Here is a 25,607-nt window from a genome sequence, read left to right as displayed (position 1 = left end):
GGTGCCATAAACATTCGTGTACATGGTTTTTTGTGAACTTAAGTCTTCTTTTCTCAGCATAAATGCCTAAGAGTGCCGTTGCTGAGTGACAGGTAGTTAAACATTTGTTTTAGAAGAAACCACTGAATATGCAGCTAAGATTTTACTTAATGGTGATGTCTCCAGGTGAAACTGTGGTTTGTCTCCTTGTCCTTTTAGTTCTGTCTGGTTTTGCTCAGCGTACTTCGTAGCTGTTTGTGCACATTTAGGCCTCTTATATCTCATTGGTGGGTTTACTCTTTTATTGTTATATTGTTACGTAATGGTTCTGTCTGTCTCTGTTTCTTTGCTCTGAAATCTATTTTACCTGCTAACAATATACCAAGTCCTACTGTCCTTTAATGCTTGCGATATATCTTTTTCCGTCCCTTCACTTGCCGCCTGCCTATGTGATTACAATTGAAGTAAGTTTCTTTTAGACAGCACATAGCCATGCTTTTTAGTCCAGTCTGCCAGTCATTTTTTACTTTGTAATTTCTGCCCTGTGAACAAAGGTCTGCCAATCTTTGTCATTTTATTTGGTGTATTTATTCGAGTTATATTTAATGTAGTTATTGATAGAGTAAGACTTAGGTTCATCATTGTATTTCTTTCTTTTCCATTTTTTATTTCTTGTTTCCAGCCTGCCTTGACTGACTTTTTTTATTTTTTTTTTCAAAAATTCCATTTGGGCTGGGCACGGTGGCTCACACCTGTAATCCTAATACTCTGGGAGGCTGAGGCGGGTGGATTACTAGAGCTCAGGAGTTGGAGATCAGCCTGAGCAAGAGCAAGACACTGTCTCTAAATAGAAAAATAAGCCAGGCATTGTGGCAGGTGCCTGTATGTAGTCTCAGCTACTGGGAGGCTAAGGCAAAAAGATCACTTGAGCCCAAGCGTTTGAGGTTTCTGTGAGCTATGACACTACAGCACTCTACCCACAGAACAGAGTAAGACTCTGTCCCCCGAAAAAAAAAATTCCATTTGATTTACCTAGAGTGGTTTTGAATGTATCTCTGTTTATAGTTTTCAGTGGTTTCTCTAGGAATTACATTATGTATACATAACTAATCACCGTTTACTGTTGCTGTCATTTTACATATTAAATATAGAAAATTTAACATGTTTTACATCTCTTTCTCCTCTCTTGCTTATAATCATCTTAAATGTTTTCTTTACATATTTTAGAATCATACAGGTAATGATGTAATTTTTTCTTAAACAGTTAAATATAATTTTGAAAACTCAAGAGAAAGAGAGGCTGTTGCATTTCCCCATAGTTTTGCTTTCCATATTCTTTTTCTTCCTTTCAAATATTCTAAGTTTCCTTCTTTTATCATTTCCTTTGTGTTTAGAGAACTTCTTTTAGCCATTTGGGGGGCAGAAGAAGTTGGTAAGAAATTATTTTAAATTTCTTTTATCTGATAATTTCTTGATGTACCCGTTATTCCAGAAGGATATTTTTACTGGATAGATTCTGGGTTGAGGGTTGTTTTTGTTTTCAATTTTATTTTTCTTTCAGCCTTTGAGAAACAGTGCCTCGCTGCCTGCTGGTTGCCCTGGTCTCTGATGAGAACCTGCTGTCATTTGCATTTCCTCTGTAGATGGGGAAGTATCTGTTGTTTTTGTCTGGTTGCTTACCCTGTTTAAGGTTGATAAACTTTTAAATCTATGGATTTATATCTCTTACCAAATTTAAGTTTTCAGCCATTATTTCATTGAGTGCTTTTTTTCAGCCCCATTTCCTTCCCTTCTTCTTCTGGGACTCCAGTGACACAAATGGTAGATCTCTACTATCCCGTGGGTCCCGGGGCTGTATTTACTTGTGTCAGTCTTTTTCTCTTAGCTCTGGTTGGATACTTTCTATAGTCTTGGCATCCAGTTCACTGATTGTTTCTTCTGTCCCTTTCATTATGCTGTCAAGCCTTCCTTTTTATTTTGGTTATTTTCAATTGAAAAATTTCTGTTTGGTTCTTTAAATCTTCTGTTTTTTGTTTTTTGGGTTTTTTTGCAGTTTTTGGCCAGGGTCGGGTTTGAACTCACCCACTCCGGTATATGGGGCCGGTGCCCTATTCCTTTGAGCCATAGCCACTGCCCTAAATCTTCTTTCTTTGATGACAAATTCTCATTTTTTTTTGATCATGTTTATGTTGCTTTTTGATGCATTTTTATGATACCCACTTTAGAATCTTTGTCAGGTAATTCTAACATTTTTGTCAACTTGATGGTGGAATTTATTGATTATCTTTTTCTTTGAGAACTTCCTGTTTCTTGGTGTGATAGGGATTTTCGGCTGAAACCTGAATGTCTTTGTATTACATTATGAGACTTATATCTTCTCTTGGGTACCACCTCATCACTGCCAGGTGGGCATACAAGTCCAGATTCCCCACTCAGCTCCCACTGACATGTGAGAGGGATTCTCCTGCCACTGCCTGGTGGGGACGAAGGTGCTCTGGTTTATTCTCCTGATCTTCACTGACATAGTAGCAGGGCAAGAGAGAACTCATTACCCACCCAGCAGAAGGTCCATCTCCCTACTGGGTCTTCACTGGCCCCCTCTGTGGAGGTGTTAGGGTACCTTGTAGGGTGAGGTTTAAGCTCCCCATCTGGCCTTTACTGGCAAGGGTTTGGGGTGGGCCGTAGTTTTTGCTATGGTGCTTAACTAGAGAAGTTATTGTGTAAGAGTTATCTCTCTAGCTCAGCGGCACCTTCCCTGGCCCTGTGGCTTCTAGAGTGAGCAGACTTTTGTTGGGGTTCTTTTTGTTTGCACCCATTGGCATTTCTGGGTTGCCAGCTTATTCTGCTTGAAGTCAGAGAAAAAAGGACAACCCAGAGAGCTCACCACCATGTCATTCCTTAGGCCGTCGAGTCCCTGGCCCTGCTCCCTTTTCTCTCTAGCTTGCTGTGTCTGGGTCTGTGTGTGTGTGAGAGAGACAGAGATCTAGGATTTTTAGGAGGGGGAGGGGATTTAGGCTTTTTAGGTGTACTTAATGAGAAAAATAGGGAAAGTATTTCTACGCCATCTTCCTAGAAGCAGAAGGCCACCTTGGCTTGAAGGGTGGGCTTTTTGTACATCAGATGCTACATTAGGTTGTTTTTGTCCCCTTACCCACAGCTTGTAAATAGAGGGCCCTGTTGCCTCTAACTTTTGGAGTCAAGATACCTAGTTTCTTCACAGGGAACTTTTCCTTTCTTTGTAATTGCTTTTACTGTTTTTGTCTTTAGTCTGAAGTTTGACAGTTAGGTGTTTATTTGTGGACTTATTTATTTGCATGGTTCAGTTACTTTGATTCTGATAATCCTTTAATTTTAAATCTATAAAATTCTTAGCCATTAATGCTTTTAATAGTGTCCTCTACCCCCAGTCTCTCTCTCTCTTTTTTTTTTAACTCCAAAATACCTTTGAGACTGTATCAGGCCCTTCCCGTCAGTCCCTGGTGTCTCCTGCATCCCCTTTCATGTGCTCTGCTACCTGGTAGTTTCCTCCAGGTTCTAATCTGGTTCACTAACTCTTTCCTCTCAGTCTTGCCCATTTTGCTCTAAACAATCCATTGAGTGATTAATTCTAATTGCTATAATTTGTATCTTTAGATGTTCTAGATTGTAGAAATCTATTCTTTCAAGACAAGGATTCACTTCTTTTTCTATGGTATTGATCTTCTTAAAGATACTTTAGCAAAAAGAAGATACTTTTCTTTTTGTGTTTTGTTTTGCTTTTTTTTTTTTTGAGACAAGGTCCCTGTTACCAAAGCTGGAGAACACCACCACTACTATCACAGCTCACCATAGCCCCAAGCCCCTGGACTGAAGCAATCCTCCTATCTCAGCATCCCCAGTAGCTGGGACTACAGGTGTGTGTCACAATGCCCAGCTAACTTTTTATTTTTTGTAGAACATAGTCTAACTGTGTTGCCCAGACTGGTCTCAAACTCCTGGCCTCAAGTAATACTCCTACCTTAGCCTCCCAGAGTGCTGGCATTATAGGCATGAGCCACCACACCCACCTATCAAGTTGTTCTTTAACCCAGCTCTTGAAGGACTAAAGTGCTGTCTGGCTGATTCATTCCTGGTGGATTGTTTCCCTGAGTGCTTTGTACTTTCACACTGTAAGCTTATTTTCAGGAGAGCTGTATGTCTGGGGACTCTGCGTGTCTTGGGTTGAGGCTGCGTCCTGCCGTGTGATCTGCACTTGCTTCCCCAGGTGTCTCAGGGATAGCCCTTTCTAGAGCCATTTTTATTGTTGCTAATAATCCTAATTTGGAGGTTCATTGTCCACATGGTTGTTTCAATTTGAATTTGAAGCCTACTTGTGGTACCAGTACATAATTACTTTTCAAAGGGGAATCTTGATGCCATTTTGCTGAGCAACCAGGGAAAGTCAGAGAACATTCTCTGTCTGCCTGAACTAGTGAACTAGATCAATACCATGGAAAAAGAAGTTAATCCTTAAAAAAGTCAGAGAACATTCTCTGTCTACCTGAACTTTTTTATTTTTTTTTTCTTACCTTTTGACTTCAGGCCTCTAGCTCTGAGAAAACTCAGGTTTTGTCCTCTGCTTCATGTGCACCCTGGGGGGGCTTGTCCCCTGCCCCACACAGATTTAGAGCCAGTGTCAGACTGATCCCCACCCAGGCCCTCACTGGTTTATAGTTTCTTCTCTGTTCTAAGCACCTGGAGATTTCCTTTTCTTTCCTAAAAGTTCGCCTGTGCTTTTGTTTTGTTTTATGTTTTGCTTTGAGACAGTCTCAGTCTGTGCTCTAGGTAGAATGCCATGGTGTCAGCCTACCTCACAGCAACCTCATACTCCTGGGTTCAAGCAATCCTCTTGCCTCAGCCTCTCAGGCAGCTGGGACCACAGGCACCTGCCAAGATGCCCAGCTAGTTTTTCTATTTATAGTAGAGAAGGGGTCTCACTCTTGCTCAGGCTGGTCTGGAACTCCTGAGCTCAAGGGATCCTCCAGCCTTGGTCCCCCTGCCCACCTATACATTTTTAAAGTATGACATACTTTGTCCAGCATTTTAGGTATTCAATCCAAAAGGATTTTCAAACAAAGAGTTTCTTTTTACTATAAATTCTTATCTTTTTGTTTGCTCATTAGTTTTTATTTTTATATATTATGGATACATTGTAAATAGTTGTCCATAATTATGGGATACATATGATGTTTTGATACAAACCTGTAATGTATAACATTTGAGCTATAAGATTTAGAATATAAAGTGTTTGTTGGAGGAATTAAATTTTTAAAAATGGAAACTATAATATCTTTTGTTCAGCAAGGTGACAGTTCCATTGATACATTTACCCTTTGGCTAGTTGAGACTATGATGCAGTCTGAATAGTAATTATTTACATTTAAGCAAAATTCCCATAGCAGAAAATGATGATGGAACAAATCGTTCTTGAAGTCTCTGGTTAGTAGCTGGGTGCAGTGGACTCAGCAGTGGAGTGAAAGGGAGCAGGAGTTTTGTTTTCTGCTGCTCTGAAACTCCTGAGCTCCTGTGTAAGCAGAACTAAGGTTCTTTGCTAACTAGAAAAAGCAAAGTGACTCACCAAGGGCAGTATGGGGCTACAGATCAGGCTAATTTATAAATTCTATTTGGGAAATCCTTTAATTCCATTTCATGGAAAATAATAGCCCAAATTAAATATATTAACTCCGTGTAAAGAAGAAATGAAGACCTCTGTCTAAATTAAACCAGATTTTACATTTGAAATAGTGACCCAAACTTTGCTAAAGCTGTCCTCCTCACAAGCCACAAGTTACAGATGAGGGAGGAGAAGCCAGGCCACACACACCTGCGGGTGGAGGCAGAATGTGCACGTGCACCTTTTTTTTTTAAGGGGCAGGAACTCATTTTCTCACCCAGGCTTAGAAATGCCCATGTTTAAAAAGCAGAACGAGGTGGGCTCCTCAAAATCTAGCAGTCTTATTCTACACTTGAAATTTCTAGACTGATTTTGCTTGCAACAGAGTATGTATATTTCTCTGAATGGTGGCTAACAAAGGGACTTCTATACAAGAATAGTTTTTAAACTTACAACTTCGAAAGAAATTTTCAGAAAGCACAGTTTGGAAACCCACTGGATTAGCATGTAAGTCAAATACCAAAAATGCTTAAATGTGGAAAGGTAAGTCAAGATTTTATTGCCATTTCACAAGATACTTAGTTTCCTCTTTTTTTGTTTTTGTATTAACAGCTAAGATTTCATTAAGTTTTATGATCACACCCTAAGAATAAATTAACCGTACCCATCTTAAAGTTATTTTTAATAGTCTCTTTTTGTCTTACAGATTTTTTGTTTAAGTTCTTGGTTATTGGAAATGCAGGAACTGGCAAATCTTGCTTACTCCATCAGTTTATTGAAAAAAAATGTAAGTGACCCCATCGTTCCTTCATGCATGTCTTCCCGGAGTGCTCAGATGTGTATACAGTAGAACTCAGGTCTTTTTAGAAGAAAAACATCATAATTTAAAAGTACTTAAGAGGTTATATTATTAAACTTTCAGTAATAATGACCGAGTTACTATTGTTGGCATTTCTATTTAATAGTTCAATATATAAGTACTCATGCTGTACATTTTCCAAATGCTAAGAGATAATATAATGATACTGATGATAGCGGAGAGTCTCTGGCAGGAATCCCATTTCTTGACAGTGGGGCCAGAGGTACTCTAGGAGAAAATTTTGGATGAAATAATAGCATTTGGTCCTCATTGTGGCCTTCTGTTGTAGGTAAGGGAGTTATTGCCACCAATACTGCTTTACAGGTCAAGAAGCAGGTTCAGAGAGGTAGTGTTAACTCTTGGGATAATCACCTTGTGACTGGTAGGCTCTTGACCATACAGCCTGTCTTTTGCCATTGACTTTCACTGTTTTGGTTAAGTGAAGTTGAATTTTATTTTATTTTATTTATTTATTTATTTATTTATTTTGAGACAGAGTCTCATTGTGTCGCCCTCGGTAGTGCTGTGGCATCATAGCTCACAGCAACCTCAAAGTCTTGAGCTTAAGTAATTCTCTTGCCTCAGCCTCCCAAGTAGTTAGGACTACAGGCGCCTGCCACAATGCCCAGTTATTTTGATTTTTTGCAGTTTTCATTATTATATAGCAGGCCTGGGCCAGTTTTGAGCCCACCAGTCCCAGTATATATGGCCAGTGCCCTAACCACTGAGCTACGGGCGCCAAGCCAAATTTGAATTTTTTTATACCAAACTATGTGAGACCTTGGAAGACTGTAGATTTGAAAATAAATAGTGCCTTTATAATAATGGAAAAAATAGTGGAGAAAGACCTGTTTATTTAGTGGCAGTGTGATGAAGTTTCAAAAACAGAATTAATTTAATGAAGTGCATCTTGGTTTTTTTGTTTTTTAAAGACAGAGTCTTACTTTGTCACCCTCAATAGAGTGCCATGGCACCACAGCTCATAGCAACCTCCAGCTCTTGGGCTTAGGTGATTCTCTTGCCTCAGCCTCCTGAGTAGCTGGGACTACAGGCATCTGCCACAATGCCCAACTGTTTTTTTTGTTGTTAGAGTTTGGCCGGGGCTGGGTTCAAACCCACCACCCTCAGTATGTGGGGCCGGTGCCCTACTCACTGAGCCACAGGCACCACCCTAATGAAGTATATCTTAAGCAAGCATGCATGAGGTACTATAGGCTGGGCATAAGCAAAATGCTTATTTGCCTATCTCCTGCCCATTCAAACAGATAGCATTGATTTCTCCAACAAATTCATTCCACATTATTGCCATGTAACACTATAAGTAATGAAAATCTAACACCTACCATATGCATAGAGTTCGGATTTGGGGGTTCAGTTTTTTCTTTTTCCATAACATTTGGTATCTCACAATATTTTCTTTGTGGTCTACAGTGCTCTTCCTTCCATTTACTTTAATTTCTTCAGAATATTTATCTATTTAAATCCAGTAGTTGAAACTATCACCCCCTCATTGCCAGCTGAGTTCCAGACCCATCCCCGGGCATTACGTCCTTCTGCACAGTGCGGTGGTATTTAGGCAGTTGCCATCCGTGAGCACCTTATCAGTGCTGTTTAAAATGTACGATTTGTGTAGGGGTTTTGAGGGAAAGCTTGATTGTCTGTCTGGGATTGGGACTATGTGTATTTTATTTAGCACAGTGAATGTGCTTGTCAGTGAACTGTTGAGAGAAATGAGTGGCTAAAGCAGTTAAGGTTTTTCCATTGACATAACCCTTGACTTTAGAGTTACTTGCTGAAATCTATAAGCCTGTTATGTTAATGTTATGAAATTAAATATTTTGTTCTTATTTTTCTTTTTTAGTCAAAGATGACTCAAATCATACAATAGGAGTGGAATTTGGTTCAAAGATAATAAATGTTGGTGGTAAATATGTAAAGTTACAGATATGGGATACAGCAGGACAAGAACGATTCAGGTAGCTTTTTCTCTAACTTAAAAAAATATTTGAAAACTGGCTTTCAATAATTACATTTTCTTAGTATATAAGGTCTCACCCCCTCCTAACTCTTTAACTTCTTTGCACTGAAACTTCACCTGTGGAAATTTTGACTGATAAGACAGCTAAAATTCAGTGTACTTCCATGCAACGTTGTTTTACTAAAGAATACAGAAGCCTCTCAGAGCGCCTCAGAATTCAGAGCATCATTCTGAGGAGGGAGTGGCGGGCACTGTGTATTCTATAGTGTGCTTTTAGATTAAAATCAAGGCCAAGTAAGGGCACTATTGGTTTCTGTATTTCACTCTTAAAGAAGAATTTTTACAAAGCCTCTTGTGTTTTATTAGTTTGACGTTGACTAGAGCATGTTCTGATGATTGATACACAATACAGAAAATATTCTCTCCTCCACGCTTTTATTAGAGTACAATCACAATTGATGCTCAGAATGATGATGTCAGATCACCGCAAATGAGGTTATATAGTTAATATACTGTAAATACTACAGCAAGAAAGTAGAACAATATTTTAGTTGTGTTTTTTGGCACAGATGCACAAAGTCAGAAGAAATACATATAGTTTCAATGAAATCAAATTCATCCCACTGTAAACATTTCACTTAATTAAAGTTGAGTATATGTTACATATTAAATGCTCAACAATGGCTTCAAAAATATTGTAACCGTCTTTAATCACAATCCTTCTTCTAGAGGCACTGATTAAACATGGCAGATTCAAACAGACACGTCTTTCCCTCTCAGCATCCCAATGAAATGACTGAAACAACTGAAATAGCATAGCATTTCAGGCCATAATGGGGAGAATACACAATTATTATTGACTGATTTCAAGAAACCATTGAAGATAGGAAGTGGATGGTGCAGAGACTGAGGTACAGCAGCAGAGGGCGCTTCATCTCAACTGTGGTCGTGGGGAAGCCATTTCTTCTGCAGAGTCCCAGAAAGGTCAGGACATTGAAGCATCAGGTTCCACAGGAAAGGGGTGGGGGGCACACACAGAATAAGAGCTTCAGTTTCTAAATTGAAACAGAGTTTAGATTCAAGCTCATAAGGCATAGCAGAGGGCAAGGGTGGGGTGAAGTCTAAAAAGAGGGCAATTAAGAGAAAGTCTCTGAACCTTAACCTCCTCTCCCACCACTTCCCTAGTTGCTGGCAGCCAGGTAGATGTGTCCCAGATAGGAGAAAAGATTCTTCTCTGCAGAAAAATGAATAGCCCAGAAAGAATGGCTTGAAGATACTGCTATTTTGGTTTCCCAAGGGAAACAGCCCTGTCTTCATCCAGTCATCTGACAGTGAAGTCCTCCAAGCCCCTCACTCCACCCAGACAGAAAGAGGCTCTTTCAGATTTTTCCATTCCTTGTTCTTACTGTAAATGATCAGGCAAAAAGTTGGAGAAAAGCTTCTATAATAAAGAGAAAACCCAAAATAAAGCTGGAACTTTGAGAAAACAGGAAAAAATACACTAAAACTATAGTATTTTCAGAAATAAGAGCAGAAAATATATTCCAAGTACGTAGTAAGAACAAAATGATATTTTATTTATTTATTTGAGACAGAATCTCAGTCATCCTGGGTAGAGTTCTGTGGTATCACAGCTCTCAGCAACCTCAAACTCTTGGGCTCAAGCGATCCTCTTGCCACAGCCTCCCAAGTAGCTGGGACTATAGGTGCCCAGCACAACACTTGGTTAACTTTTCTATTTTTAGTAGAGATAGGGTCTCGCTCTTGCTCAGGCTGGTCTCGAACTCCTGAGCTCAAGCAGTCCACCTGCCTCATCTTCCCAAGTGCTAGGATTACAGGGGTGAGCCATGGCACTGAGCCCAAAATGGTATTTTTAAAAGATCAAACAGAATAATATTTTAAGTAGGGTAGTGACTCTCAAAAAGTAAAACAAGGTGAAAAATGGAAGCGACAACACAATCCCCTAAAATTAATCCAGGAGGTACAATGCCCGGATATTAGGCATTCCAGAAGACAGAGGAAACAATAAAGAAAAATAATTCACTGAAAGAATGAGATCCCAGACCGGCACGGGTGGCTCCTCCCTGTAATCCTAGCACTCTGGGAGGCCAACACGGGTGCATTTCCTAAGCTCATAGGTTTGAGACCCTCTGTCTAAAAATAGCCAGGGTCTTGAAAAATAGTCAGGTATAGTAGTGGGTGCTTATAGTCTCAGCTATTGGGGAAGCTGAAGCAAGAGAATCACTTGAGCCCAAGAGTTTGAGGTTTCTGTGAGGTATGATGCCACAGCACTCTACCAAGGGTGATAAAGTAAGACTCTGTCTCAAAATAAAAAAAAGAATGAGATCCTAGATGGATTGGCAGATATAAATGAGTAGGAAAAAGATCCAGACCGGGCATGTCATGTGAAATTTCAGAACAACAGGGACGAAGTGAAGATTCAAAAAGGTTCCAAGAGGGAAAAACAGTCAGATAGAAAGTATTGGAAATTAGAATTGCATTGGACCACATTCAGCAGAACATTGGAAGCTAAAAGGAAGAGTTGCCTTCAAAACTCAGTGCAAAAAAACGTTTTTGACCTGAAATTCTAATCTTAGCTAAATTCTGAGTGTGAGAGTGAAATCTGAATACCTTCAAATATGCAAGAATGAGGAGGGGATAAAGGTTTATCTTTCTTAGAAAGTTCAGGAGGATATACCTCACCAGTATAAGTACAGAGAGAGGAAGATGCAGCCAACAAGGGTTCCAGCCTGGTGAACAGCAGAGGGGACTCCAGGACAGTGGAGGAAGACCAGAACAGCAGCCAGTGTGCCGGACACCGCCGTCTGGGGAGGCAGGGACTGGGAGTAAGGCTGGCTGTAGCGGCCGGAGACGCTTACCAAAGCAGAGAAGTCAGCTCTCATACTAGTAACTTGCTAAGCACTTTGTAGAAGTAAGGAAGCAAATACCAGAAGAAAGAAACTATAAGATCTGTGAGAGTAGAGGCTTTTGTGTTTGGGGTTTGTTACTCCTGTGCGCAGAATAGTGTCTTGCACATAGGGGCTCAATATGTTTTCTCTTAATGATTTAATTGGAGAAAAAAAAATCACATACCTGAAGCAGAGTGCTCACCTTGGGGGGCCTCCTGGGGAAGAATGACGAGATGGCTGTTTCATTTCAGGACCTTTACTTTAAAACTCTGTGCATGTGTTACACTGGTTAAAATTACTTTTGCAAAAAAAATTTAACATTTCAAGGAGATATTCTGAAATTCTTAAATTTGTATACCTGAACAACTTAATATGAGAAGCCTTATGTTAAAAGACTGTACTGTAAAATAAATGGGAAGGAGATGTAACAGCCTATCATGAAGAGAACTCTTGGGTGCCTGTTTCTCTACAAGTCAGGGGCCTGCTAGCTGAAACAGAAAAAAGCTGCCTCTTAATCTACCCCAGGTGGGAGAGTGGGGCCTTCCTCCTTTGCCTCCACAGGCTGCTGGCAACCACTCCTCCCCACCTGCCACAGGCTCCCTGGCAACAGTGCTTGGGAGGTATGGGGTAGGAATCTAAAAGCAGAAAGGGAAGCTGCACACTGCACACCTGCCTTGGAGGTTCACGGTAGTGCCCTTTTCCACGTAGCAAAGTAATAACAAGTAGTTCTATTTGTTTTCTGCGAGTTCCACAGTTTTCTTTATTCTGCAAGGGTAGGGAATGTTCAGTTCTATGGTATCTTTTTTTCTGACACCAAATATATGGTGGTTTTCTTCACACCAGCTATTTTAATTCTCTCATAGCAGTAGGGTGTCCAAAAACTAAATTAAATTCCTGGCACTACCCAGAGTTAGCAAAGATTCAAGTCACCAATGGGCAGCCCAGGCTACCTACACCTCTGCCTGGCCATCTACAATGTGGCAGTTCCCGCAGCATGCACATACACATTCCCTCCAGGTCTGAGAACTCACTGATGACTCACAGAACTCAGGAAAACACTGCTACTTAACATTACCAGTTTGTCATATAGGAACCAATTCAGGAACAGCCATGGAAGAGATGTAGAGGGCAGGGTGGGGGTCTGTGCACAGCTTCCATGCCCTCTGGGAATACACTGCCTTCCAGGCCCACCCTGTGCTCACCAGCGTGGAGGCTTCAGAACCACCTCCCTTTGGGCTTCTGTGGAGGCTTCATTATGTAGGCTTGGTTGGTCATCATGTCTCTAGCACCTCTTCCCTCTCCAGAGGTCTGGAGTAGGGCTGGAAGTTCCCATTCTCTGATCACAAGTTGGTTCCCCTGGGCACCAGGTCCCATCCTGAGCCACTGCCTCCCAGTCAACTCTTTAGCTTATAAAAGACATTCTTTCAGAAAATCCCAGAGGGTTTGGGAGCTCTGTGCCAGCAACCTTAGACAAGGTCAAATATGTTTCCTTATTATTACTGTGCTGCAGTTATTTTTATTATGCCAAAAAATAGTGCTGGGTCAGTGATTACCTAGCAGTGGTCTGTGCCCTGCTCTAGCACCAGGGTACTTTGGTGAGTGAAAGAGCAGAGCCCTGCCTCTCGGAGGGGAAGCAGCCAGCCAACGTGGAACACAAGATGAGCATCTTCCCACAGGGGCTGTGTGAGATGGTGGGATCCTACTCTGAGGAGACAGTGCTGAATAGAACCCAAACGGCAAGGAAAACCTGTCCTATGACAAGCCCAGGCAGACTGGGAGGGGCTGGGAGCAAGAGAGTGGGACTAGGGGCCTGGCACAGCGAGTGGGGGGTGGCCTGGGCTGCTCTGGAGAAAGGGCTGAGGGCCCCGTGCGCCAGCTGCTGGTGAAGCAGCAGGCTGTGTTCAGTGTGGGAGAGCACTTGGCCCACAGACCAAGTGCGGGAAAGGACAAGAAAGAGTCAGGACCCCCGGGAAGTTGATGTGCTTCAGAACCTGGCAGGGGGGTGGGGATGTCCCTTCCTAGGCTAGAGTGGGTGGAGAGAGGACACCAGAAAGAATTCTGTCCTGTAAATGTCAAGTGCGATGTATTTATCAGGCAGTCACATGGAGATATGGGACAACAATTGGATCTTAGAAGTAACCTAAGTTGGAAATAAAATTTGAGTCAAATGTTAATAGAAAAGAGAGCACAGAACCCATCTTGCGGCCTTGCCGTATCAGAAGGCTGATGCGGAGCCAGAGGAATGGCTGGTGAGAGAGGAGGGAGAGCAGGAGAGAGCAGAGCATAGCAGCCACGAGGGTGAGTGAGGTCAGAGAAATGCCCATATCCTTGGGTGCAGGAAAGTGTTGGGACTTTGACAGCCTACTTAAGGGGAGTGTCAGGGACACAGCAGGATGGGCGTGAAGCAGAAAAGGCAGGTAAAGGCAACTCTTGAGAACCTTTTTTGATATAGAGAAGGGCAAATGGTAGGAAAGTAGCTGAAAGGGTTGCATGGCATATTTTGGTTTGATGTTTTAGGATGGGAGGTGCCAGAGCCATTTTTACTCTGCTAATAGGAAAACATCCTGGAAAGGTGGAGAAATTGATCAGCAGGGAGAAGGTGTGTCACTGAAAGAAAAACGCCTGTGAGTGTGAGCAGAGCCAGATGTGCTGGGCTCAGGCTCCTCGTCAGTGGGAGCCCTGGGACCAGTGTGTGCGGGGCAGGGGTGACTGTGGGGAGCTGAGGCTATTCTCATCTGAGCATGTCTCTTCTTTAGAAGGTGGAGGAAGCCGTGCTTGGGATGGGGTGGGAGGTACACAGGGATCTCCCAGAGAAGTCCTTTAGCACCCACCTAGAGTTGGCAATGGCTCCCTGCTGCCTGCAGACCCCTGACCCTCTTTACAGGTTCTCAGAGGGGACGTCCCTCTGAGAGATGGTCCTACTTGTACCAGCCCAGCACCCCTGTTGTTTCTGTAACATGGTTTCAGATAGAACAGCTCTTCACACATATGTTCATTATCTTTGAATCATTTCTTTTATTAAAGCAATGTTTGTCCCCACGTTGTGGTTTACAAAGCAAAAATAGGTGTTTTTCATGGGAAGATGGTATTTAGTAGTAAAGGTTCTTGATTGATTGCAAGTAAAGTCAGTGTGATTTTTCCAGGTCTGTGACCCGAAGTTATTACAGAGGTGCGGCTGGAGCTCTCCTTGTCTATGACATCACCAGGTAACTCCATTTCCCCCGGGTGGGGAGGCTGCTTGGCACTGTGTCCTCTATGCTGTGTGTGTCCCGGGACAGGCAGTGTGGTTGTCCCCTAGAAAGACTCCTTAGCCCTTTCATCTGGGTGTCCTTGAACTGGCCCCACCACTCCTTTACCATGTAGAAAAACACGTTTGTAAGGCTTCAGGTCTGTTAAACAGTCCTTAGCATGCTGTTAAGGACACATTCCTTAAACCTCATTTAGGAAGGCACATTCCTTGACCTAACCACAGCTTTCCATGTAGTAGGTTATTACAGGTGAATTAGTCCAAGCTGAGGTTGTCTGGCCTCAAATCCTATCTCCTATTATTGTCTGGGTAATCACCTTAGGCTGGTGCTTCAGCTGTCTGGACCTTGGTTTCCTTTTCTATAAGGTGAGGGTAATAATTATGTAATTCTTATGAGGTTTAAGGATTAAATTAAGTTAATGTGAAGCAATTATATGGTAGCTATTAGCCACATAGGCCAACTTAAATTAAATAAATGGTTGCGTTAGCCACATTTTAGGTGGTCAGTAGCCCCACGTAGCTGGTGACTACTGTATGGGACAGTGCAGAGTGTAGATCATTCCTATCCTGAAGAAATTCCAACAGACAACACAGATGTTTCTTTCCTGTCACCAACTTGGAAGTGTGTCATCTAATGCTGTCTTCTGGGAGTCCTTTCTGGAGGACCATCAGTGAGGAGCATCCCCCAGCCCCTTCCCTCATCCAGCCTTTGCTCCTAGAGCTGGGTGCTCTGTGAAAAGGCAGGCCACTTCCAGCCCAGCCCTCAACACACTTACCCAGTGGCAGGCTCTGCTTGCTAAGTCACTGGTCAATGTGACAAAGTGTCATAGTCGTAAATCCATCCTTAGACGCGAGGGCTGAAAATAGCAGGTGTAAAGGCTGGTCCCAGAGTCAGACCTGGTCACGTCCTGGCGGTGCCCAGCCTGGCCTCTCTGCTGTGTGACTTTGGGCAAGCGCTGTGGGCTTTGAGTTCTCATGGAAAAGGGGGATAATAGAAGTCTGTATAATTCTTATAAAGAATTAAAATGATAAATGCTTAGAAAACGAAGAGCCAGCATGTTGCAAGGGCTGAGTAAATGGCAGCAGTTAGCTGCTGAATCTTGCTGCCCAGAGTCTGGCCCAGGGCCTCATACTTACTAAGCTAATGGATAGCTGTGAAATGAAGGCAGGAAGCTCTGTGTCCTTTTGCACCCTAACTGAGCAAACAAAAAACAGTAAGCTATCAGGCTTATTGCCCCATTTTTCTGGAAATGAAGTGAAACAATCCCTGAGGGGATATGTACTTGGTGCGTGGGGCTATTAACGGGCTTGCTGCCATTACCCTGAAATGTTGGAAAGCAGTGTGAGTAGTGAGAATGACTGGAAAGAGTTGCTAGTTTTATAAAATACATGTATTATTTTCACAATCTTATATTACGCAGCCGAGAAACCTACAATGCGCTTACTAATTGGTTAACAGATGCCAGAATGCTGGCGAGCCAGAACATCGTTATCATCCTCTGCGGGAACAAGAAGGACCTGGATGCAGATCGTGAAGTCACATTCTTAGAAGCCTCCAGGTTTGCTCAAGAAAATGGCAAGTGGCCTTTTATCTCTTACTGTTTTTCAAAGGGCTGGGTTTGGAGAGTTATAAAATTTATCTGAGTTTAAAACACCTACTGGAATTTCAAGGTTATATTTGGGAAATACAGGATTTGCAATTGTTTTTACTATAAATTTAGACTTAGCATATTTTCAGTATATTGTATTCTGCCTACAAAACTTACTGTGATGGGGCAGCGCCTGTGGCTCAGTGAGTAGGGCACCAGCCCCATGTACCAAGGGTGACGGGTTCAAACCTGACCCTGACCAAACTTCAACAACAACAACAAAAAATAGCTGGGCATTGTGGCGGGCACCTGTAGTCCCAGCTACTCAGGAGTCTGAGGCAAGAGAATTGCCTAAGCTCAGGAGTTAGGTGTTGCTGTGAGCTGTGACACCACGGCAGTCTACCAAGGGCGACAAAGTGAGAATCTATCTCTAAAAAGATAAATAAAAAAAAAAAAACAATAATAATAACATTTAATGTTAACATAATAACATCTTTTTTAAGTTACTATGATGATAAAAGCAAATGTATTAACATTCTGTAATGACTTTTTAGTGTTGGATCTTTGAATATTAGAGATCTTGGGTTAAGGTGAAATTTACTTATTTTTAAATTATTGAGGGGGTTCAGATCTAATCCAGGATTACATGGTTTTTTGTATTTGTTTATAGAGACAGAGTCTCATTTTGCTGCCCTGGCTGGAGTACATCATTGCTCACTGCAACCTCAAACTCCCAGGCTCAAGCACTCCTCCTGCCTCAGCTTCCTGAGTAACTGGGACTACAGGTGTACTCCACCACATTGGCTAATTTTTTTTATTCTTATAGAGATGGGACCTCACAGTGTTGCCCAGGCTGGTCTTAAACTCCCATCATCAAGTGATGCTCCCACTTTGGCCTCCATTAAAGTGCTGGGATTAAAGGCATGAGCATTCAGGCTAAAGTGAAATTTATCCTGATAATTTTTAAAGGCAGGCCAGCCAAAGTGGTTCACATCTATAATCCTGGCTCTCTGGGGGGCTGGGAAGATGGCTTAAGCTCAGGAGTTCAAGAGCAGCTTGAGCAAGAACAAGCCCCCATCTCTACTAAAAAAGTAGAATGTTGTTGCAGGTGCCTATAGTCCCAGCTAATCGGAAGTCTGAGGCAGGGGGATCACTTGAACCCAGGAAGCTTGATGTTCCTGTGAGCTAAGCTGACGCCATAGCATTCCAGCCTGGGGCAACAGTCTGAGGCTCTGTCCCTCACCAGTAGAAAAAAATTTTTAAAGGCTCTAATGAAAAAATGTCATCATTTCTTTAATGTATTTTGAAGGGAAGTTGGTCAAATACTAGTCCTAAATGGAAGGGGAAGAAGTAGGAAAAATATTTGGCTTATCAGCTTTATTTTACTTATAGTAAATAAAGGTTGTCTGATTATAAGTGACTTTGAAACTTCTCTGAATTTCCATACAGAAAACAGGAAAGTTACAGGTTGCTTATGGATAACAGAATGATAAAAATTCAGACATTTTAAATAACTTTTTTTAGAACCAGTCAAGAACTGGAATATCCTAATGTCAAAGTTTGATTGGGCTTTAAGACTATCAAATAATATTCTTGTAAATTTCTTAGTCTCTTGCTAAGAAAATAAACATGAAAGAAACAAGTGAACTGTCAGGACAATTTTTTTTAAAGCTATTTAGAAATACAGAAGCTCAATGTTAAAAGTACAAAAGGAATTTTAATGTCATCTAAAATGAACTCATCTTTAAAGTAATGATTCAGGAGGCTGGAGAGGTCATGGTTTGCCAGCAGGACAAGCCTTCTGGTGGGGTAGGCAGCCACTCTGGTGTGTAAAAAGAGTACTGATCCACCTAAGGCCTCTTCATGAGCTAAATGATAAATTACAGTACAGTAGCCTAAAAAATATAAACACCTGCAGATTGTGTTTGTGGTGACAGATTATTGGAGAGAGAAATTGCTTCTTTACCTGAAATCAACAGCATCTCTCCTGCGGGCCAGTCATCCAGCTGTGGAGTCCTGATTACTTGTTCAGGCTCTTCAGGAGATTAAATGTCAGCACAAGATAACAGTTACTGTTCAGAAGAATTTAGAATTTTTCTAACATTTTAAAAAACATACATTGACATACACTGCTTTTATATTTGTAGAGTTATATCGTTTTAAATCAGAAAGTGTATTTTGCCTGCTATTCTAAGAGAATGAGAAATGGGCTTTTAGTAAATGAGAATGATAATTCATCTTCTAAATACGGTGTTGTATTTTGTTTGATGTCAATTTTAGAGCTGATGTTTTTGGAAACAAGTGCACTAACAGGGGAGAATGTAGAAGAGGCTTTTGTACAGTGTGCAAGAAAAATACTTAACAAAATTGAATCAGGTAAAAGCCTTTCCATTAATAAATTTTTTAACTGCATATTTACCCTCTAGTTCGGTAATCTTACCTTTTAATATTTGCAGGAGTGATTTGGTCAAAGAATATTCTTTCTGTAGCCTGCAGACCTAAAATTGCCACTTAGGGTTCACAGGTCATGCTCCCATGGCTGAGGCAAAAAGAGACAAGCCATCAGCTCAGCTGTGGAAGTCCAGCCAGGGCTGCAGCAAGCGTTTGCGTCTAGAGCCACAGTCTTTTCGGGATCTGTCACTTAAAGAAAGAAGAATAGGCCTTTTTCCACTTTCTATCAGCAACATGCTAATTCTGTAGGACCAGTGGTAACATGTAAGGGAATGATAAGTGTATCATGTAAGATTGGCAGTCAGACTGGGCATTGTGGAGCTCTGAAGTTAAGAGTAATTTTATTTCTAAAGCTAACTGAGCCTGCCTGGAGTACAGTATGCCTCATTTTTATGTTTGTTGCTTCAGTAAAAATAATTTCAAATAACTCTTATGTGGGCAGCTGACAAAATACTGTGTAGTTATCCTTTCCTGGAGTTGGTTTTTATTTAAATATTACGAAATATCTGTGGGCATTCACTTTTAATTAATTCATTCAAATATATGCCTATTTTTTGCCAGGTGCTGGGATACAAAAATTAATAAATCACAAGACTCGCCTCAAGAAACAATCTCCCATGCGAGGCAATAAAAAGATACTTATAATATTGTGAGGTTGATACAGCGATTGAGAGGTGCACAGGCTTTGTAACGCAGAGAAGGAGGACCTGGCTACCCAGTGGAGGTGGTGTCAGGGCAGGCCTCCAGAGGAGGTGATGGCTGAGCTCAGTCGTTCAAAATATAAGGAAGAATGAGCCAGCCAAGGGCGTGAGGAAGAGGGAATAGCAGGAGGGAAGGTTGAAGAAAGGAAGGAACCAGCCAACTGTCTTCATCAGGGCTCTAGAACATATTTCTGCAGGTTACCAATTCTCAGTGCTCACTACAGTCCCCTGGGATGCATTGAAAATCCTAATCCCAGGCCCTACGTCCGAGGATGCTAAATTAATTGGGCTGAAATACAGTTTTGGCATCAGCATTTTATCTCATGTGATTCTTTTGTTCAGCCAAGATTGAGAATCACTGCAGTGGGGGTGGCTGGTCAGCTGGTGAGCGATGTGATTAGGTTGTGACTTGACATGAATCATATATGTAGGCATTTATGTTGAGGACAGATTTAAGGGAGGACAGAGCTGGAGGCCAGGGTACCTGGCATTTTAAGGCGTTTTTGAGTAATCCATGTAAAATGACCAATTAAAGCTTTAACAAGGGTGTGGAAGCAGAAATGAAGAGATGTAGGTGAATTGGAGCATATTTAGGCAATAGCATCACATGACTCCTATACCAAATACTAGGACAAGGCAATGGATTTTTAGAAGGGGGATGCTGAAGAGGAGGACCCCTAACTGTCACACTTAGTCACTAAGTGGAGAGATGGTGGAGCAGGAGGAGAGGCAGGGAGTCCGAGGAAATGAAGATGGTTCTGTTTGGGATTTGCTGTCTTTGCAGTGACACTAGTAACTTAGTGACCTTGGGGGAGAATTCTGGGATGCCAGCATAAATTTGGGAGCCATCAATATATAAAAATAGCCAAAACTGTGGAAGGAATGTGGTTATGCACAGAGCATTCTGGATGACAAGGGCAGAAATCAAGACCAGAACCCTGGAGATGAAGGGTGAGCAGAAAGAGAAGAACCTGCAGATTTAAGAAGGAAATGGTCAGAAATGAGTGAAGAAACCAGGGAGATGTAGGTGTCACTAAAGCCAAAATTATAAGCTACTCAGAGGAGTGTTCATTGTTACATGTCCTAGAGGAAGGTCTGCAAGCAAAGAACTGAGCTACAAAAGGTACATTGAGGTGGGTGACAGGGAGGCATAACCACCTTCAGCAAGAGCAGTTAGGAAGGTAGTATGGACAGCTGTCACTTAGGGAGCAAGTGGGAGGCTGGCCCTGCAGCGTAGCAAGGGTTAATTTAAAGCAAGAGGCTTGTTGGAAGAAATTCCAGCCCTTGTCAATGGGGGGAGGGGGTGAGGAGAGGACAGGAAAAAGGAGGGCTCAGGGTAGAGGAGGCTAGATGGGTAGGAGAGGGTTGGGTTTCCTCAGAAGGGGAAACTTCATCCTTTTGCATTTTTTAAACAGAAAACAGAAATTACCAAGGTTGGTACAAAAACTGTTAATTTTTTTAGAGACTTTGTAAGATAAATATTTATTCTTAAAATTGGCTTGGTGTTGAGTATTGTTAAGCTTAACTTGAGGTTTTATTTGTAAATCTTTGCTACTCTGGTATTGTATCCATGAATGCAGCTGATATAACTTTCCTTATTGTAAAACTTTTAAAATGTATTTCTTCTGAAATCACCAAAATCACAATTCTAAGTAGAAAAAAAATAAGGGTATAAATTTGGATTCTTCCGCAGTATTTGTTTGTTTTAATTTTTTAAATGGTTAATACATTTGTATAGCTCAAAAACCATTGTTTCCTACTGTTTTTACACAAAGTTTACCATATGCTTTTTTTCATTTATCATAACCTATGAATTATTCCCAATCAGCATATGGTTTCTGTATACATAGTAATACTGTGCTTGTAATGTGTGTATGCTGTATAATACAGAGCAAGCATCCCTAATCTAAAAATCTGAAATACTCCAAAGTCTGAAACTTTCTGAGTGTTGACATGACATTCACAGGAAATTCTCCTTGAAGCATTTTGGATCTCACATTTTTAGATTAGCAATGTTGAACCTGTATATACATGTATAATGCAAATATTTCAAAATCCAAAAAAATCTGAAACACTTATGGTCTGTGCATTTCAGACAAGGCATACTCAAGCTGTATGCCACTTGTGTGTTCCTGCTGCATAACTTGTGTGACCAGCCTACTTTGGACATGTGTGGTTGGTAGTACTTGCTGTTACGAACAATGCCACAGAACATGACCTTTTATATATATCATTTCACATGTGCACAAGTCTAAAATAAATTCCCAGAAGTGGAATTGCTAGGTCAAAGGACAGAGCTTTGAGGTTTATGTAGAAGCTGTCAGACTTTCTTCTGTCAGGGCGCCCGTTGCTCAGTGGTTAGGGCACCGGCCACATGCTCTGGGGCTAGTGGGTTTGAATGCTGCCCAGGCCTGCTAAACAACAACAACAAAGCCAGGTGTTGTAGCAGGTGCCTGTGGTCCTAGCTACTAGGGAGGCTGAGGCAAAAGAATCACTTAAGCCTAAGAGTTTGAGGTTACTGTGAGCTGTGACGCCACAGCACTCTACCAAGGGCGACACAGTGAGACTCTGTCTCAATTTTAAAAAAAGTTTTCTCCTGTCAACAGGGTTTTTTTGCTAAAGTCATGTCCATGGGGTGCATTGCCATACTTGGGGTTTGGGCGCATCTGGGAAGTGAAAAATGGTATCTCTGTAGTTTAATTTTTTAATTAATACATAATATGTTCACATCATTCCAAATTCAAGTAGTACAAAAGAATATGCAATGATATACTAAAAAAACAAAAAAAGCATATGCCGGGGAAAGTCCCCTCCTCCCTTATCACCCCCTCTGGTCACCTAGACGTCTAGAACTCTTTCCTGAAGTCAGCTGTTGCTATCAGAGATATTTTATGTCTGTGCAAGCAATCGTATATATCTCCTTTTCCTTTTTATTCAAAGTGGTGGTACATATACATGGTATTCTGCACTTTCCTTTTTTTCCCACTTGTTTTGGGGATCTCGGAAACATAAAAGACAATTTAAAAGACTCGCTTGGTCCTCAGGTGAGCTGGACCCAGAAAGAATGGGCTCAGGTATTCAGTATGGAGACGCTGCCTTGAGACAGCTGCGGTCACCACGGCGTGCGCAGGCCCCAAATGCTCAGGACTGTGGGTGTTAGAAGCTGTGAGCGAGCACACAGGTGGGTATGGAGGGCCCTGCCCTCAGTCTCCCCTACACTGCAGAGCCCTCTTCACAGCTGTGGTAGGAAAAGGAGAGGTGAGCACATAAGGTAAAGTCAGATGTTCTGACTGATAGAATTTACACTCCATAGGAAATTCTCATACTTTTATTTATAAAGAAAGGAGGGGCAAACAGCCATTGAGGGGAGAGGTTGAGATATCCTTCTCCCTTACATTACTGAGGAGACTTTCTTGGATTGAATTCTTTTTTTTTTCCTTTTTTTTTTAATCTTGGATTGAATTCTAAATGAATATACCTTTTGCTAAAACATTAGAAGGCTTATTTGTAAAATTGGCAAATATCTCCATCTAACTTTTTTAAATTTTTGTTTCATTTATTTATTTGTTTATTTATTGGTGAGACATAGGCTCACTCTGCCACCTTGGGTAGAGTGCCATGGCATCATCTTAGCTCACAGCAACCTCAATCTCTCACGCTCAAGTGACCCTCTTGCCTCAGTCCCCCTATGCCCCAGTAGCTGGGATTGCAGGCAAGTACCACAACATGTGGCTAGATTTTTGGAGTTTTTTCCCCTATTTTTGGTAGAGATGGGGTCTCACTCTTGCTCAGGCTGTTCTCCTAACTCCTAACCTCAGCCTCAACCTCCCAGAGTGCTCAGATTACAGGCCTGAGCCACTGTGCAGACTCCATTTAACTTTTTAAAGCTTCCTCTTTTTTTCCCATTTACCACAGTGGACTTTTATTTATAGTCAACATAATCTAATAGGTACAGGCAAATATTAAACAAAAGATGAGGTATTCACTAGTTCTCTTTTAGGCTTTATGCTATATTTATTTTTATATTTACAACTATGTAGATTTCTAAATTGCTTTTACTATTTTTTAGGTTTCAGACAGTGGTATTTGAGACACAGTTGTTGGAGCTTGAAGAACCTGAAGTTTTCACCACCATCTTTTCTACTTTATACAAAAGTAGATCTTTTGGGGGGAAAAGGAATTTGGGGTGTTCTGCAAGCTAGTGGAGGTGGCACAGCAAGTCATATAATAAATCTAATTCAGTGGACACCACCACTAGATGTATTTTACATGTATGTAAAGATTCTCTGTCCCATGTCTTCCCTTTGTCCCTTAGTTTCCCACGTGGTATGTACTGGGCATACGGGGCCTCGCCTGGGATGTCCCTGTGGCATGTCTGACGTATGATACGATAGAACATTGCACTAAACGCAGTTTAGTATTTTACTTTGCTTAATCATATGAACTAAGATTTGTTAATTGTAAGGTGTGCTCCTCTCATCATGTTGGTCCTGTTGCACAGCCAGTTACATCTGTGACCTGCTGTTCAGAGAACTTGCACTGATGGCTGGTGTGTCTGTTACGTAATTCTGTTTTTCACATTATACGTGGTATTTGCGTGATCCACACTTGAAATCCAAGATCAGTAGTCATTCCCTCACACACCAAAATAAAATGAAGACGGAGTTTTCCCATGAACTTTACACCATCCAGCTCTCTGTTGATTGTGAAGCATCTCCATCCAGGTCCGTTCAGGGCATGTGTCTGGAGAACCTGCTTGGCTTTAGGCTGTGGGATCAGCACTAAGGACTCCAGGACCTTAAACCAAACCTGCTAGGCCGCTGATTCTGCTCTCAGTGGTGGGTAAAACGTAGCAGACTGTATAAGCTTCTAGTTTGCTGATCTCTCTGGTCTCCCTGCTAGAAATTGCATTGTTTGAACTGTACTTTTTCTGAAATTCAGTATAATGGCATCACTACCTGCTTTTCAGATCCTTCATTTTATGTTCATTTAAAGGGATATCCTCATTAGGAAAGTTCTTCATGGCTTTCACTGGACACTTAGATGCCTCCCTGCAGGTACCAAGTCGCCATATTTTCAGTTCGCATCTGGTACATTAGATGTATTAAAGTGTGATGTGTGTTTTATTACAAAAATTTGTTCTTATGTTTTAAAATACCAATACAAAAGATATATATAATGGCACCTTTCTTTAATGTTGAAATACATCAGTATTATTTTAAGTCCAAAAGGTTAAAAAGCTTTCTTCACCTTCTATATATGTTCTTCCAGTGGGATACTTTAGCTGTAGACTGGTAAGTTTAGTTAACTTTTAGTTAGGAAATGCCTACTGCTTTTATTTTAATCAACAGAGCACAGCGAAACATACAAACTCTGGGAAGTGACTTGGATAAAAATAACAATGTGTATCTGTTTTGATTTTTTTTGTGCCATGAATATTTTATTTTGAAAAGTCAGATTCTGAAGCAAATTCTCAGACTGAACTACTTGTTAGGCCTCACTGTAAGAATGTTTTATTCACTGTCTCATTTATGGTAAATTGGCAGGCTGCTCATTTTGAACAGCTTTTTGCATGAAATAGAAGCATGCCCATTCTAACGGTTCATTTCAAACAAGAATTTTAAAGATAAGATAAATGTAAAGTTGTTTTATAAATGATCTTGTTCATTAATGACAGATACCCTATGTCATTCCACACCTTTGTCCAATAAAAGTTACTGGAGAACCAAATCCTGGTGGTTCTTAATAAGGCTTTTGCCTGAAGGGAAGATGAAGAGGGAGGCCGTTAGTATCGGTTAGTCAGTAGTCAGTGTTGTGCTGAACCCCCCTCAACTTACTAAGTTTTCAGGAAGCTCTTAATTTAGATTTCCAGAAAAGTAATTTTTCAGTCTTCTAGAAAAAAAGATTATCAAAAGCATTTAGGTCCAGATAGCTCAGTCGGTAGAGCATCAGACTTTTTTGTTTTGTTTGTTTGTTTTTGTTTTTGTTTATCAGGCCTGGGCCATGTTCAAACCCACCAGCCCTGGAGCATGTGGCTAGTGCCCTAACCACTGAGCTATAGGTGTGCAGCCAACTATTAGACTTAATCTGAGGATCCAGAGTTCATATCCCTATTTGGGCATCCAGTCTTGGCTGGGCCCGGTAGCTAACGCCCGTAATTCCAGCACTCTGGGAGGCTGAGGCAGATGAATCGCTTGAGCTCAAGATTTCAAGACCTGCCTCAGCAAGATTTCAAGACCCTGTTCCTTAAAAAAAAAAAAAA

At 41.3% G+C, this 25,607-nt stretch overlaps 2 protein-coding genes across 3 annotated transcripts in view; both read left to right on the top strand.

Annotated features, from left to right (window-relative positions):
• RAB4A (RAB4A, member RAS oncogene family) overlaps positions 1–24,925 on the top strand; it is a 32,216-nt gene extending 7,291 nt beyond the window's left edge. The window contains exons 2-8 of one of the 2 annotated variants that reach the window (XM_003790987.3): positions 6,318–6,398; positions 8,332–8,446; positions 14,501–14,563; positions 16,026–16,180; positions 18,474–18,569; positions 22,390–22,526; positions 23,415–24,925. In XM_003790987.3, the coding sequence (XP_003791035.1) occupies positions 6,318–6,398; positions 8,332–8,446; positions 14,501–14,563; positions 16,026–16,180; positions 18,474–18,569; positions 22,390–22,505 (626 nt within the window). In that variant the 3' untranslated portion in view covers positions 22,506–22,526; positions 23,415–24,925. The remainder of the gene's footprint in view (positions 1–6,317; positions 6,399–8,331; positions 8,447–14,500; positions 14,564–16,025; positions 16,181–18,473; positions 18,570–22,389; positions 22,527–23,414) is intronic. The other variant, XM_023513911.1, reaches the window with a different exon arrangement.
• Positions 23,888–24,952, top strand: SPHAR (S-phase response (cyclin related)). The gene is given in 3 exon segments (XM_012805900.2): positions 23,888–23,894; positions 24,697–24,803; positions 24,805–24,952. Coding segments are annotated over 3 exon segments (231 nt in total). The 3' UTR covers positions 24,922–24,952.
• Positions 24,953–25,607: the final 655 nt, after the last annotated feature.

This window comes from Otolemur garnettii, unplaced genomic scaffold (genome assembly GCF_000181295.1).
Source record: "Otolemur garnettii isolate 467f Iridium unplaced genomic scaffold, OtoGar3 scaffold00045, whole genome shotgun sequence".
Classification (NCBI taxonomy): domain Eukaryota; kingdom Metazoa; phylum Chordata; class Mammalia; order Primates; family Galagidae; genus Otolemur; species Otolemur garnettii.
The sequence above is the reverse complement of the archived record's forward strand: the minus strand, read 5'-3'. Positions and strand labels throughout refer to the sequence as shown.